Source organism: Quercus suber, unplaced genomic scaffold (assembly GCF_002906115.3).
Source record: "Quercus suber isolate HL8 unplaced genomic scaffold, Cork oak 2.0 scaffold_302, whole genome shotgun sequence".
NCBI classification, from domain to species: domain Eukaryota; kingdom Viridiplantae; phylum Streptophyta; class Magnoliopsida; order Fagales; family Fagaceae; genus Quercus; species Quercus suber.
In genome coordinates this window covers 466,451-483,155 of record NW_027069758.1, presented here as the reverse complement: position 1 = coordinate 483,155, position 16,705 = coordinate 466,451, and the positions used below count along the sequence as shown (strand labels likewise).

At 31.5% G+C, this 16,705-nt stretch overlaps 1 protein-coding gene and 1 long non-coding RNA gene across 3 annotated transcripts; one reads left to right on the top strand and one right to left on the bottom strand.

Moving 5' to 3' along the window:
- Positions 1-11,642: 11,642 nt before the first annotated feature.
- LOC112018573 (xyloglucan O-acetyltransferase 1) lies at positions 11,643-13,834 on the bottom strand. Of its 2 annotated transcripts, none has more exons than XM_024051098.2 (2): positions 13,357-13,834; positions 11,643-13,225 (listed from the first exon to the last, which is right to left on the bottom strand). In XM_024051098.2, exons 1-2 carry the CDS (start codon positions 13,610-13,612, stop codon positions 12,120-12,122), a joined length of 1,362 nt encoding a protein of 453 aa, XP_023906866.1. In that variant the 5' UTR covers positions 13,613-13,834; the 3' UTR covers positions 11,643-12,119. The 2 variants fall into 2 exon arrangements, with proteins under 2 accessions (XP_023906866.1, XP_023906867.1); XM_024051099.2 differs by having other exon boundaries at positions 11,643-13,222; positions 13,357-13,830.
- Positions 13,835-14,469: 635 nt separating this feature from the next.
- On the top strand, positions 14,470-15,265 carry LOC136071325 (uncharacterized). The gene is made up of 2 exons (XR_010632613.1): positions 14,470-14,658; positions 14,898-15,265. It is a non-coding gene; the product is annotated as an uncharacterized LOC136071325 (long non-coding RNA).
- The last annotated feature ends 1,440 nt before the right edge of the window (positions 15,266-16,705 follow it).

Below are 16,705 nucleotides of genomic sequence, written 5' to 3'. Positions count from 1 at the left end.
TTAAAACAAAGAAGTTCAATAAAGGATTCAAATCAAATTCTAATTAGACTCTTATTTTGTTTCAAATGCTAGCTATTCTAATTAAATTTTGCAAGAATTCTAATTTTGCACCAAGTGTCCCTACCCATCTATTTCAATTTTGCAAGCACTCTAGTTCAACAAAGAAGTTTATTACGCTTGTTTCCAACTTATTTAAGTTTTGGATGTATTCCAACCATTTTAGAAGTTTTGGAATATTTTGAAAATTTTAGAGGTTTCAAGGATATTTTGGCCAATTTGGTGGATTTGGGCATATTTCAATCATCCTAGAGGTTTTTAAAGGATATTTTTGTCATTTTGGAGGTTTATGGTGTATTTCATTCATCTTTTTGAAATTTTAGGGATCTTTTAGTCATTTTAGAGGTTTTTGGTATAGTTCAATAATTATAAATGAATGTATTTTGACATTTAAAGGTTTTAATGATATTTCGATCATTTAGAAGATTTTAGGTATATTTTGTCATATTGGAGGTTTTAGAACTATTTTGGTCATTTTGAAGGTTTTGCGTGTATTTTGATCATTTTAAAGGTTTTATAGATATTTGGGTCATTTTGGAAGTTCTAGGTATATTTTGATTATTGTCAATGTTTATGGAGGTATTTTGGTTGTTTAGAGGTTTGAGGAGTATTGGAAGGTTTTGATGTATTTAGGGCAATGTCGATTTTTTTTTTTTTTTTAAAGGTGTATTTTGGCTATTTTAAAAGTTTTTAAAGTATTTTTGTCATTTTAGAAGTTCTAATGTATTCAGCTATTGTTGTGATGGTTGTGAATTTTGGTCATACATACATAATTGATTAGATAAAAATGTCTGTTGGGTTTTATCTTAAATAATTGGGCTGCATTGTGTATGGGTAATTAATAGTATATAGCTTTTTTTTTTTTTACCAAAATGTAAAACTGACCCTTTAAATTTTATCTTTTGTCAATTTAGTCTTTTAAATTTCAATTTTGTCATTTCAGTCCTTTATAAGTTTCAAATACAATTAATTCAGTCCTCTGTTAAGTGCTGCCGTCTACTAACTGTGAGAGTGCTTTTTTTTTTAGCACTATGGCCCAAGGATCCTAGGTCGTGTGAGAGGTTCTTGGTGGACTGGGATCAATTCTCCGCAGCTAACAGGCTGTTTTAAGAATAGATTGGTGCACAGAACAAACTTCCTACAATTACAAACAACTAAAAAAAATATTCGTATTGAATGACATTTAACAGTAAAGGAAATGCATAATAAATAAAATATAATGCAAAGAACACGTTAGGGATCCTTTAATTAGTGAGGTATGTTTCATTAGTTTCTTTTTAATTGTGATTACAAAAGCTCACTAAGACATGATGCAAGGTTCAAATGAGTTCAAAAATTACAGACTTTGATAGCCATTCAAGCTTCAAAGACTTGCAAAGTTTGAATTCGTTGAATCCGAGTGTGTACTGTAGTGGCTGCCTCTGGGATACCGGGAACAGATTCCTCTGTTTTCCCTTTAGTTTTACAGAGTCTCTTCTCAATCTTTTGAAACTTTTGAGAAATGACTTTGAATGCCTTGACGAATGACCTAAGCATCCAGAATCGAATGCCCTATCCTTTTCCTTTCCCCCCCTTTTTATAGCACAGCTTTGGGCTCCTGGGGGTACTACCGATTTTTCTTTTTGCCCTTTGAAGTCAGTTCAGTGCCTGGTTGCTTCAGGATCATGTCGTTTCCTTTTTCTCATAGTTCTTTCTTTTTGCTGCGACCGGATGAAAGTCTCCCAACTAGCTTCCCATTTCCAGATTTTCCCGTTGGTTGACCTGAGGCGTTTTGGCTTTGCTCCAGCTTTCCCAGCTTTCCCAGTTGTACTTTTCCTTGTCTCTTTCTTCAAATGGTTGAAACCAAATCTCCTGCATCTTTGCTTTGTACTTCCACTGTGTGCCTGGTTCATAAGGTCCGCGTGCCTTTTGTCTTTTTTCTCTCTTCAAATCTGCTTTAGTTTCCTCACGCGTCCGGGGATCCTCTGCCTCTGGTATTGCTTTTGGGCGTCCCGACCCAATTCTTCCTTCTGGGCTTGCTTTGGCTTGCTGTTTCCTTTATCTGTTTTCTTGGGCCCTTTTCTTCGTGGACCTCTAGATCAGATCCTCTGGCCTCCTTTCCTTTTCTTTCTTTTCTCCTTCCTTTCCTTTATTGTGAGAGCCCACCCTTTATTTTCTCTCTCTCTCTCTTTTTTTTTTTTTTGTGTGAAATGGGCCCAAAGTCTTTTCCATCTCTTTTTTGGGCCTATTTGTGGCTATTTAATTATTTTGCACCTCAACAGAAGTCCAAGGAGAAAAGGCTAACTAGCCTGTCGACTAAGGATCCCGAGGAGTAGAGATACCTCGAGAGTACTATATCTAACTCCTTACATCGGAAAGTAAAGATTTAAGGAAGACAACAGAGTCGTGTAAGCAACGGAAGAGGAAAATATATGGGAAGGTGACTACCACCTTCACATTTAATGCTTTGCACCAACTGAACTGGCTGCGTTTATAAGGAAAAGACACCTAAACAGTAGCTACACAGCTCATAGCTCTCTCTCTACCACCTCCAAAAGGGTTTTGATGGGACAAGCATCCAAATGGCTTCCTTGAGAAGTACAAATAGAGTGCTAAGATGCAACGTAAAGGACTATATAAGGAAATGAATCCCTTTGAAAAATGGATGAACATTCTACGAGAGAGAGAAAACTGTATCTAATTGTAAAAATATCAGCCTTGACTGTTAATAAGAAATCCCTCCTTGGATCTACCAGAGGAAGAGCTTATATTGAATCTTTGTTTCTTTCATTTACGTTAGTCCTGTCAACACTGTTTTTCCATAGCTTGTAACCACCACCTTGGCATTGCGGTTGACTTGTAAGCCCATTTTCTTACAAATTTAATGTACTAGGCTTGAAGAGGTAGGAACTATTATACTAGTTGGGCCTGGGCCTTTATTCTAGTCTTTACAAAATGTATTTGGAAAAGATTTAGTTTTTTATTTATTTAACCAAGATTTGTTATATTCTAAATTTAAACATCATTATGATTGTTTTTAGTGTTATCTCTCAATTATACTCTTTCATTATCTTCAATGTATTTTATTATGAATTTCTTGTTAATTTGTGAATTTTTATGTAAAAATTTTATTATATACTTTTCATTTTCATAGCAATAACTTTATCTACAAATTTTATTTTTTGAGTCAATCAATTTTTGAGTTAGTAAAATTAAATGTACATATAAAAATAAAAAATAAAAATAATAAAGTTGAGTACATGCATTAGCATAAGTCTCAGTTAATCTTTAATCTTCATTAATTAAGTTTCACAATGCCCACGCTTTTGCTTACTCACATCACATCCCCTCTTTCTTCTAGTTTCGCCGAAATTTTCTTGTTTTTCTTTAGCTACCATTTCCTTGTTTTTGAAATAATGGCTTCAAAAAGAAGTATTGAAGTTCATAAGAAAGCCTTTGCTTCCAAGATATCAGATATTTGAAAGGTTTTAAAAAATTAAAAAAAAAAAAAAAAAAAACAATGTAGGTTCACATCATTTTGTCACTTCTGATTGCAAGCCCTTTGTGAGAGTGTCTTCCATCTCAGACCTTTATGGTGTTTCATAACTCAATTTGGTATATGACACTGCCAACCTCTTACAAGAATTGTGACAAAAGTCGAGACAGATTCTTTGATTTAATAAAGTGAAAAACTATATCCAAGAACGAATCAGTTGAGCTATCATTTTCATCTTCACGTTCCAAAGAACCAAAGTGGTGGAGATATGTCAAAAGATTTTAGCATGGAATTTGATTCCATGTTGGCCCTTGGCAAGAGATGTAAAGGGATGGAATCATAACTCGAGTGGCCCATTGTTGGAAGGATAGTTGGATTCTGTGAGGTGATGTTCATCCCTAAAACCAAATTTTATGAAGAGATCAATTACTAAGATTTCAAGCGAAGGACAAAAAGATTTCACTTTTTATATTGGTTTCCATATTGCCCCTTGGCAAGAGAGGTTCGAACGTATGAAATTGTAAAAGAGTAGGATATCATAGCAACACAATTGTAATTGCATGGGTGATTAGCTTTTGTAAAGTCATGGTATTCCCGAGACCAAAACTCATTAGAAGATAGGATATTATGAGTTTTTATATGGTAACATTTCTTTTCTTTTTTTAAGAGTTGTTAGTTTTTTCCAATATTCCAACGACAGTACTCAATGAATAGTTTTTTGCAAAAAGTCATCAATTTAATATATATTTTTTAACCAATTTTAGATTCGATTGAATCAGTTTTTTTTTTTTTTTTGGTATTAATACCACTATGATCTTAAAAAAACTATGCATTGTTAACCATGTTATTGGCATGTTAAATGCCTTTCAAGCAAAATATGGTCACATTTTTATGAAGATTTTTCATATGGGTAGGGTATTTATAACAATAAAAAAATAAAAGTTTTAAAATTTTGTAAATTTTAAATAGTATCGTTTCTATTAGATACTTCAATTTAGCTTCTAACAGATTCTTTTCCTCCCTCATTCAAATTCATGGTCCGCAAAAATAAGGCCTAATCTAGGTCCAATTCAACACATTTACTTAAAAGTTTATATGCTATACATGAATTAGAAAAAAGAATCCAACCTTTTTATATAATTTAAATATTAATTGGACTATTTTCATATATTTATAAAATATATTTTAAAACTTTTAATTCTAAAAAAATTGAAATAATTAGTATCAGAATACATATCATATTTTAAATGGTCACTATTTCTTTTGGCAATGTTAGACTTTAGTTATTGAACAATAAATTTTTAGTAATAAATTTGTCTCGAAAACTATTAATTATAATTTTAATTTTGATAGAAAGAGAAATGAAGAGTGAAATTTTTGGAAGACTAAAAATTTTTACACTCTTAAACTATCGCAAATATGGTAAAACATATTAATAAAATGTTAAACATTCAGAAAGAATATAATATTTTAAAATTAATTTATATTTATTAAATTTTTTGGCCTTAATTAAAAAATTTCACAACAAATAGTCAAGACATTCTGTCAGCCAATAGAAGATGTCTTTTTTCTTTTATCCTTATAAACGAGATGCATTAATATTTTATTATTATTTTGTGTGCAATACAATAAGACAAATAGATATAATATATTCTATTTTAAGATCCTTCATCAATTTGGGGCCTAAGTCATTGCTTAAAAGACCTAATAGTTGAGGCACCCCGGTCATTTATGTTTTAAAAGATAGTCTTAACTCTTGATAATGCAAGTTTCAACAAATGCACCTTTCTTGATTCAAAAACTGTTATTCCAAAAATATTATTTTGGTTTTTGTATTTGTATTTTTTTTTTTTTTGATCATCTTGTTTTTCTTTCTTTTTTCGGTTTGATTTCTTGAAAATGGGCAAAATATATTCCGAAGGTTCTTCTTCTTCGGGCTTCCTAGTGCCATTTTGCTTTTTCAATGGATTACGGCTTTTTTTCAATGGTAGGTATTGTGATGCCACCTGGCCCACCTCAACAAAAACTAAACACCTAACCTATTTCCGCATGGACAGCAAAACCATGAATGTACACACATAGGGTATAGGCGGATGCGGTCCTCATCTAAGGCTCAAATAAAAAAAGACCTCAAATTTTAATTAATAGGGTTAATTCTTTTATTGTAATAGTTGTAATTATACAAAAATATTAGCTAATAAATAAAATAATATTTTTTATTAATAGAAAAAAAAAAAGAGAAAGAAATGATAGGTCAACAACATTTTTTACAATAGATTCTAAGTGTCTGGTTGTTATAGCTGTTATTGGTAGGCAAAAAAAAAAAAAAAAAAAAATTCAGTAATGGATTCAAATTAGAAATAATAATAACTTAACATCTAAAATTTGTTATAAAAATTTTGTGAACGTAACATTTCTCAAAAAAGAAAAGAAAAGAGCAATACACAAAAAATTTCACAACATTTTTCACAACAATTAGCAAACTTTTATTAGTTTTCATCTAGATTCACTATTAACATCACATTTTTACTTACCACTATCAATCTGTCACATCAACATATGTGAAAAGATTTGATAAATTTTTTAAAAAGAATTAGATGTGGTTAATTAGTAATCTTACATCTAAAACAAGATAATAGAGTTTAATATTTAATTTTTTTATAGTCATATTTAAATATATAAATGGCCTCAATTCAATTTTTGCTTAAGGCCTCAAAATGTATTAAGCCACCCCATATATATATATATATATATATTCTGAGCCCTATCTACAAAGTCTTTCCTTTTTCATCTACTTATGGTATAATTTTACACTGTAATGGATTTGCTTTCACAGTTCTACATAATTTTTAGCAACCATTAGGGTGGTGTAAATTCTGAAGAAATTGTTAAGTTCTTGAAACTAGGCTAGTAATGGAAGAATAGTAGAGAGAAAGATTTATAGAGCGAGAGAGAAGATATTTTCTTATACAAAATGTAATATGAACTCAAAAGAATAATCTACAACCCATTTGTGACTATTTATACATATCTTAAGCCTTCTACCATGTGATCTAATTCACCTAAAATTGATTTTGTTAGTAATAGAAAATGGCAGCTACGCTAACAGATATTGGTACCAAAATCTAGAGGGAAAATCAGTTATTCCAAACAAAATCGTATCAAAGACTATGCGTTCTTCATTAAACCAAACGCACAGTTTTGAGCAATCCGTTTGTCATACATGATGTCGTGTTTGTGTGTCTTCTTGCTCAGATGAACAATCTACGGTAAAGTCCTCAGGGGTGTTGTTACTTGTTGGTGCTACCATGATACCATCAATGGCCATGAGTACAACTACTCATTCTCTCTGTCTAACAGAGCTGAAACCTGAAAGTGCTGTTTAAGTAAGGGTTTTTGGGACTTGGGCTTTTTTTGGTTTTGAATGGACTGAGATGTCCTAATTCGGTTCAATTGCAAATCATATATTTATATAAAGACCAAACGATGAGATAATTCAATTATGTTCTAAAATTGAAGTCTAATTTTGTGTGATGTGTCAAATTAGTTTATTAATATTGGTGAAAATATTTACCACTCATTGCAACAATCTAGGAATTTTTTTTTTAGAATCATCAAGGATTTTGTTAGTTTTATATTAACACTCCGTTTGTTTAGATGAAAAACTTTGTTTAAAGATAGGTTAAAAAAAAAAAAAAAAAAAAAAAAAAAAAAAAAAAAAAAAAAAAAAAAAATTTTTTTTTTGCATCAGAAACAATGAATCAAAGGAAAACAACCTCTAGTCAATAGAAAAAGTATAACTTATTTTTAGAGATCGTTTTCCACTAAATTTTTTTGGAAAACAACTATATCTTATAACAAACTAAATAATGGAAGTTAGAAAATTATTTTTCAACTCATTTAAAGTTGCTACCAAACATAGAAAAATGAAATAATTTTTTAGAAAATATTTTTTGAAAAAATTATTTGTTTTCTAGAAAATATTATTGCCAAAACAAATAGAGTGTAAAGGTGACACCACTTTTAATAAGAATTGTTTTTTAAATATAAGAATTTTATAGCATATATTGAACTTTACGTTTGATTTTTTTTTTATTAATTTAAGACAACCAAACAACTCTTTTTTAAAAGAAAAAAATAACTTATAAAAAAATTATCATTTGAAAGAGGGAGTATTATTTTGAATCTAAATTGAGTAAGATAGTTAAAGAATAAAATCTTTCTAAAACTATAATTAAAAAAATTAAATCTTAATTATAATTAACATAACAAATCATTTATGGAAAATTGAACTTTAAAAATAAAATTTAAAAGGAAAAATGGTTAGCCTTTAAAAATTGAACTCTTAATTTTTTTTTCCCTCAATGCTCCTACTAGGAATAAAAATATAATGTTTAAAACCATAATTTATAAAATTGACTCTAAAATATAACACAAAGACCAAAATTGTAAAGTAGACATAATAAAAGAAAACCAAATAATACCACAACAAAGGCCATACTATGGTAGTCCAAAAACCCAAAAAAATGAAAAAATAAAACGGAAATTTTCAAAACAAAATATAAGGATATAGTAATACTAATAATCTACTACCAAATAGCTAGAGGTAGATCTACATGATATCAAATTTGATATGCGAACGGTACAATAAAAGAGTCATTTGATGCCAAGTGACTCTATATTTGCTTCTCAAAAAAAAAAAAAAAAAAAAGTCTCTATATTTTAAATCGGCTTCAATTTGTGTTAAGTTTCAATTATAAAGTTTTGAACGTATAAAACTTCAATACTATGTAAAACTATTTTAAGTCCATCTAAAAATTTAATCGAAAACTACTAATTCATTCTATTTAGGTTCTGTAGGGATAAGGGCCCAGAATCATATATTAGGTCTTGGACTTGGTCCAAAGACATTAAATGGTCCAAGAAGGGACAAATAGTTATAAGGGGTTCTAATTTTAAAGTCTCATAAGTAGGAAACGAATGGAGGGTGGTCCGAGGAGGGACTCCTCCTAGGATATGATGAATGCAGCTCAAATCTATATTCCAACAATTAAGGTGACCTTCCAGGAGGCTCCAGCGATAAAAACATGCATCATACACATATAAGAGTGATGGGAACTCAAAAATATATAAGGAAAAGCCACTACCACTGCATTAAATACATTGTAGTTACTTTTCTAGTCACATTTATGTGGAGAAGACCCCTGAACAGTACTGTCTTAGCTACCACGACTCACAGAAAGCCAAAGAGAGTGTTTGATGGGATAGACACTCAAGTAAGAGCTCAGATGATCAACAAGTGTAGGATCAAAACAGTTTAAAGGGAGTTATATAAGGTGAGAGACACTCCATAAGAGAGGGATTGGAAAAATAATGAGAGAGTATTGTAGCAATCAAAATTGTAGTTGTTCCCCATTGTTATTGATTTATATAAAAAATATCGCTTCGGATAGTTAATAGATCTAGCTCTATTTTCCTTGTTTTTGCTTGATCATCTTTTAAATCTATACTAGCAATTATCAAATTCATTAGGGCCTAGTTCTCCAACTCACTCTCTACAAATTTATTGTACTGGGCTCACTGGACTAAGATCTCATACATCTTATGCTTGGGCTGCAAAACGTGTCCCTATAGGTTCCATTTGAAATTTCTTCCAATTCCTACATAAGCTAAATATGGTCATAATATATTTTATCAACTCTTAAAAAAGCTTTGTAAGAATATTCTTTTGTAAAAAATGTACCCATGTATACGCATGAGATTACAAACTAGTGAGTATATGGTAGGGTTGGATTTGAACTTATTATTTAGGAGTCTTTTTTTTCTTTTTTTTGTTATTTGTTTTAACCAATTCAAAAAATAATAATAAGTGTTCCTTAGGAGGCCAAGGTAACAATGGTTTTTCTTTTTGTGTAAGCAGTAAGCAAGATTTAATTAAGTCTCTCATTTGATAATTATAGATTTTATTAGTTAAAGTAATTGGAACTCACAAGTCTCTAACCCACCCATTTACCACCCTACGCAACACTAATTACTAATTAGTGCTAGCACAATTAGGAAAGCAATAATGCTAGCATCACACACTTTCATACACATTTTGTCACCACTACTATATTGACAGCTAGTGATTGACTGTTTGTTATTATCATAGGAACCCATAATTTTTTTTTCTACCACTTACAACTTGCCACGTAAGACGATCATTACAAAATATATAATGATTATGTTGAGAATGTGAAATAATTGTTAATGAAGTAGTTTTTCTTTTTAAACAAATCACTCCCCCCAAAGCATCATCGAAGTTGACCGAATGAACTGAAGTAGACCAAATTGAATGAAATGAACTAAGTGGATGGAAGTGGACCAGAATGAACCAAATGAAACGAAATGGTTGAAATGAACCGAACTGGACTAAAATAGACCGAATGGACCAAAATGGGCGAAAGTGGACCAAGCTGGACTAAAATGGACCCAGTAAACCACATTAGATCGAAATAGATAGAAGTGGAATAAAGTGACCAAAATAGACTTTAATACTATGTTGGTGAGCATGGTAACAATAAATGTTACGCTTTTAACTGTTTAATATTCCCTCCGTCCCACTTTGTTTATCCTCTATTCTATTTTGAGATGTCTCAAAATATTGTCCTGTTTCTAAAAATAAAAATCATTAATTTACTAATGTTCTTATTATACCCCTACTTTATTTTCAAAACTATTTGAAAAGAAAACTAACAAATATTTGAAAAATCAATCTAATTGGGGAATCTTTTTAATTGCCTCATTAAGAATAACTCTTTTATAATAAAAAAGCTGATAAATTTATTTAAGGATAGTTTCGTAAATTTATACATTTTTATAAGGTAGACAAAATAATAAATGATGTTCTCTTAAAAATGTTGACTTTTTAAATAGGATAAACAAATTAGGACGGAGGGAGTATTATATATATATATATATAGAGAGAGAGAGAGAGAGAGAGCGATGTTTTGGGCCCGTTTGATAGAAGAGATTGAGTAATATTGATTGTAATTTTTTGAAATACGTATGAATAAAAAAGTTTGTAAAAAAGTATGAAATATTGTTTGAAAACTGAAAATGAATTGTTTAACAATTCACCCATGTACGTGCTTCAAACCCCTTCATTGTCTACCTACTTTTTCCTACTTTTTAGTTATTTGGGAAATTACTTTCTACCTATCTCAAACAAAAACATAGGCAGACTTACATACCTGACCTGGGAATCGAAAACTAGTCTAACCCGTCCATTTGCCTCCCTACTTAACAGTAATTACTAATTAGTGCCAAAGGAATGTATTCTGATTGGAGTATTGTCGGTATAGCCTAATTATAAAATTGTACTGAAGCCAATCGCTTTATTGTCCCTTTCAAAAGAGGGACCAAAACCCATCTACATAAATGTGGACTCTTCCTTGTTAAGCGAAATAAAGTTGCTTTGGATCCTAGAGCCAAGTCTCAACAACTTATGAAATAACGACTTGACCCCACAAAGATTAGAATAGAATATAGAAAACAAAAGGGTGTTTTGTTTTGATTTATGAGAGTTTTTAACTCCCAAGTTTCATTGGTACAAATGCGAAAGCTACCCATTAGCTATGCTTAACTCACTTTATAATTCCATAAATAAATTTAAAAAAAAACTCACTTTATAATTTTTTTTTTCAAAAGAAAAAAGAAGAAGAAGAAGAAGTAAATTCACAAAGGGTCATTCCAAGAAGGCTTAAAACTCACAAGTCACAGCAGAAGAGTTGGTAAATATTCCTTAAAAAAAAATGGTAAATTACCACTCAAGCAAAATTCTAGCAAGAAAAATAAGCCATTTACTCCTTGTATTTATCTTTTCTTGGGGGTGGGTGGACGTCAAACATTCTCTGGTTTTATGATAAAATTCAATTATTAAGATTTCAAATCAGGCTAACATCACCACGAAACTTGTTTGAATTTAATCATTTTTAATGAAGGACCACACCTACTCTTGATTTGATCAATTCAATTCACCTATTATAGCAGGGAATTGTCAAAATTGAATGCTTTTCAAAGTTTTCTTATTGTAAAGAATAGTAAAAGATTGTATCCAATCCCACCAAAAAAAAAAAAAAAAGATTGTATCCAAATGAAATAGAGGATCTGAGGCTTGATGATTCAACAGCCCAGCAGCTAACAAAACGATAAAAAGTTGAGACACAAGATAGAAACTTTAAATACAAAACGAACTCCTTGGAAAATAAAATTGAAGGGTGCAAGGCTAGCATGTTGCTGGGGATTGTCGCCAAACTTTACTTTATGGATCCATATAAAAACAATAGAACATCCAATTGTCTTTAAAAATTCCTCTACAACTTTGCATTTAAAACATTTGTACAAAAATTAACTATCTTCCAAAAAAAATCGTTTTCCTTTGACACCATTACATGTATCTTCTTCTCAATTCACCTCACCAATTCTCTCTCCTAGTCTTCCCATTTTCTTTCTTTTTACCAAAAGTAACAAAACCAATAAATTATTTCTCTATTCTTCTGTCAGATCTCTTCTAGAGCAACAACCACCACCCAATTTGATATACAACTCATTCAACTCTCTCTGATGGACCCTCCCATTTCTTCACTACTTGTAGCAAAATTTCATTCCATGTGTCAATAGGCCCAGGCAAGCACCAATGCACACAATCATTCTGCACTCGATCCGTAACCCCATTAGCAAATGGAAAAGGATGCATATATGGCCCCGGGTGCCCATCTGGCCTCATCAATGATAATTTGGTCACATCTAATGCCTCGAGTCTAAATTTTGCAAATTGCTTAGCATTGTCCTTTGCTGCATTCACTTCTTCTACCTCAATTTTTCTCATATCAGCATCCATTCCTTCAAGCTGCTTCTCACTCTCATTATAAGGCTTTTTCTTGGGACAAGCCCCGGCCTTATCCCAATCGCCTTCAAAATGTGAAGGCGAAAATGTAGTCACAACTACATCAATTGCATTACCATTAGACCCTCTCCTTTCAATTATGGTCTTAAGGGTAGTTCTAAGAGCCTTTCTTAAAACATCATAAAATCCAATCTCAGTGTGATTGAGACCAGGACAGTAATGACAGCCTAACACTAAATCACCCTCATAGTACACCGCTGGGTGTAGAAACCAATGCCCAATTGATAAAACAATCATGCTTATATGGTCTAAATCACTTGCCCACCTTTCATCAACATGATCTAAATACAACTTGTTATAATCAGGCCCCAATTTTGACTTTTCAATACCCTTAACTAGAAATGGTGACCAATACACTGAGACATTAGCATTGTGAGAAGGAAAATGCCACCTACGAAACTTGTTCTCCTCCCCATCCTTGTAAACAAGTTCAGGAACAGAGGCAGTGGATAACATGCAAAGAAGGGACTCTAATTGGTTCCTAGCCATGGAATCACCCACAAATGCAATATGCTTGTTCCTAATGAGTTGAAGAAAAGTGTTTGGTTCAAACCTTGGTAGTTCACATTGCTTGGGTTTCCACCTCCAATAGAGGTAGTCAAAGTCCGGCCTGCCATGATTGATACAATTCTGGCCATCTTTTATGGTACCACAGGTTGTACCATTGTATAAAGGTCCCGACTTGTCGGGGACCCATTTGCCTGAAGTGTAGTCACATGGAGTCTCATCAGCTCTTTCCTCTTCTGCTACAAAGAACAACATCGTATGGAGTCTTTGTTAGTCATAAAATCCCAATTCCAAAACACAAAAACAAAGCAAAACCCAACAAAAATTTCAATAGTTTAAACTCAAAAACAAAAATGAAGAATGCATGTACCTTTATAAGGAGAAAAATGAGGAGGAGGAGAAAGACGAGGAGGTGGGGCAAGAGAAAGAGTAGAAGAGGATGTGATGATTATGGGAGTGGTATTGGAGAACCGATCTCTTGAAGATTGAGGGAGTTGAAGAGGGTAAAAGTAAAGGCGAAAGATAACTATTGGGAAGAAGGCATAGATAGTCCAAGGTAAGAGCTTCTTGGCAAAGGAGTAGTGAGTTTGGTCTTTGAACGGAGTTGTTAACGTTGTACTACCCATTTCATAGCTTTCTTTTCTCTTGCTTTTTCTCAACTCTGCTGTCCCTTTTTTCTTAGTTGTTTTAAGAAATGAGCAAGCTAGCTGAGCAAGACATGAAAAATATAGTCTCTTTTTTGGTTGGGTTGGCAGAGAAAGAGACAGAGAGAGAGAGACAGAGAGAGAGAGAGAGAGGGAAGGCTTTTATTTCTAACTATTCCCTCTGGCAAAAATTATTTTATAACTTTTTTTTGTTATAATTCTGACGGATCATGTTGTTAGTAATTAACCATTTTAGTTAATCATCATTTATATATAAATGGACTATTTTTTCTTCACTCATCATACTTTGTTAGGTTACAGTTGTATAAGAAGTTGTAAAAAATTGTGGTTCTAAATTTTTCCTTTCTTTGTTTGTGGGGGCAGGTGAGTGAGTCAAAATCACAGAGAGAAGCCAAATTATCTTTATGGTTGGCCAACTAATATTAATAATAATCAAACACAGCCTTGGTTTATGAACTTATATGACTGTTGTCTTTTGGAACATGTGGCACTTTGGCAGAATTGCCTTATCTTAACTTCTTGTTTTTTTTCTTTTTTGTACTTGCTAGTTATGGCTCCCCTCTAATCAGTGGGGCTAGCATGTCAAAACCCAAAAGTACCCTTTTGTTATATGGGACATAAATCATGTAACTCTCATTGCAAGGATAAAATAGTCTATAAACCTAAAATTTGTACTCCACAAACATGGCAATTACTTCTGTCAACCTCTAATCAACTCTCAAGGAAAAAGAAGTCCAATTCGAAAGAGCTACGTGGACATCAAAGGACAACCCAATTAATTAAAAATACATACATAGTCGGCAAGCTGTGAAAATTAGGCCACCTCATGTCTTGAGACTTGAATGGTGATTGATCATTGAGGACCGAAATGGCAGCAACAAAGTCATCAACACAGCCTTGCTTGTTTCTTGAACAAAAGAAGAGAAAAAAGCCTTGCTTGTTTCGGCACGACATTTTTTCCCCCTGGGTTAGATAAAGATTTATAAATTCGAACTACTCTTTTGTCGGTAAGTTCTAAGTTTTAAATTACCAATCATCTCTTGGACCACACAGTGCAAAAAACTAGTTATCAGTATGATGATTCAATTCAATCTTTACATCATTAGAGGCGCAGTAAAAGCTTTTCCAAATGCAACTTTCTTGACATAACATGCGAATAGCATTAAGTAGACGCTAACAAATCATGTTTTTTTTTCTTTTTTTCATCATGCCATATGATAACGTCTCGGTGATTCATCATCTATAGGTTTCCTTCATACTCAAAATGAATGATTAAAGGACTTTGGTGGCGCTGATGTGATGCTGTCTTATGTTTCTCCAATACTTTGAGTCAAATCTGTAGCATCTTTATAAAGTAATTCACTTGTACCTGTTATGACTGGAGGAGCTTGGTATATATGGTGATGAATTGAGTAGTCGAGATCTTGCTAGTCTTTGATTCTTCGCTAATTCATGATCAGCTCAGGTGAAGAGATCACATATATGCATTGTCGTGAGGGGATCGTGTTTATCATGGTACCCTATCATGTGATTGGGGTAATATGTTCTCAATTAAGGAGTTATTTGTCTTGGAATCATCAATATATATAAAAGCAGTGAAGTTATGCTAGAGAATATGAAGTTTTGTCATGTTAGATACTCTTTTAAAAGAGAATTGAAATGTTATTAAACTACAAGATAAGAACAAAAAAAAAAAGGAACTTTTTTGATTTTTTAATTCAATGTTTCGAGACTTTTCCTATTTAAAGAATAAAGATTCTTTGAAAAACTTTTTGTTTTTGGTTTAATATTTCAAGATAAACTTCTTGTACTTCTACCCTTTTATATATGAGAAATGTTATCTTTACAACATTCTCACAACAAATCTTAATTAGTTGGTTGTTGGATGTTGGATGTTATAGGTGGGCAAAAAAGTTATTTAAGTTGTAAATTCAATTAGAGTCAATAACAACTTATCACATATGATTTGTTGTGAAAATATTGTGGATGTAAGACTTTTTTTATATATAGCCCACATTTTTTTATGCCATGTCATCTCAAGCACATCCCAACCAAAAATGATATCATTTATCTTTAACCTTTCAATGACAACTGCCTAGCTCCAAATTCATCGTTTCATCTAATTTTAACCCGTATGAGTTGGCTACAGCCAAGAAATAGGGTTTATTTTATTTTATTTTATTGAGTGACGCTTGTTTATGGTTTTGATGTTGAGGTCAGATGTTATGGGTTTTGTAAAGGCTATGATTGAATTTGGATCATTAGATGTTTGGTGTGAGAAATCCATAAATGTTTTTTTTAGAACTAAAAAGAAATAGAAAGAAACCTTCCAATTGATTATCAATAAGATTAGTTGTTTTTTTTTTAATTATGTTTTAGAACTCGAAATTTATAGGTTTCTTTGTAGTTTTTTTTACTTCTATGTAGTGCAATATCAATATGAGTCACGATGATAAAAGTAAAAGTTAACGATGATTTTAGAGTGTTTTTCATGTTTTTTTTTTAATATGTGGAAGCCTTGCTAAAGGCAATTAAATCTTGATAAATGAAAAAGTTTCTAACCATTTTTCTTTATATTATCACATTCTCTATATGCCAGTACTTACAAATGATTTCCTTTTGTTAAGATAATGAAATAAGTGAAAATGAAGTATTTGAGGAAGTGTTTGAGAGGTTGCTTGAATTTTTATAATTTTATGATATGAAAGTATTTTTTTTTTTTTTTACTTTGAATTTCAATTTATAAATTTCAAATTTCAAAATCATTTAATCAATTTAAAAAATAAATTTTACAAATAATATATTATGTTTGTCTCCTACAAAAGTAAAAAAACTCGACTATTCCAACCTCAAAAATTTAGATTAGTAAAGCAAATCCACTCAATCTTTGAAAACCAATTTTATGAAAAAAAAATTTTTATTACAAAATATGAATTAAGAAAATTGAGTTTCAAAAAGCTGAGCAATATTGTTGTAAACATAAATATTATACAGCAAAATGAGTATTATAAATGGGTTTTAAAAAACATAAAAATTATTTCAAATGAATTTGCA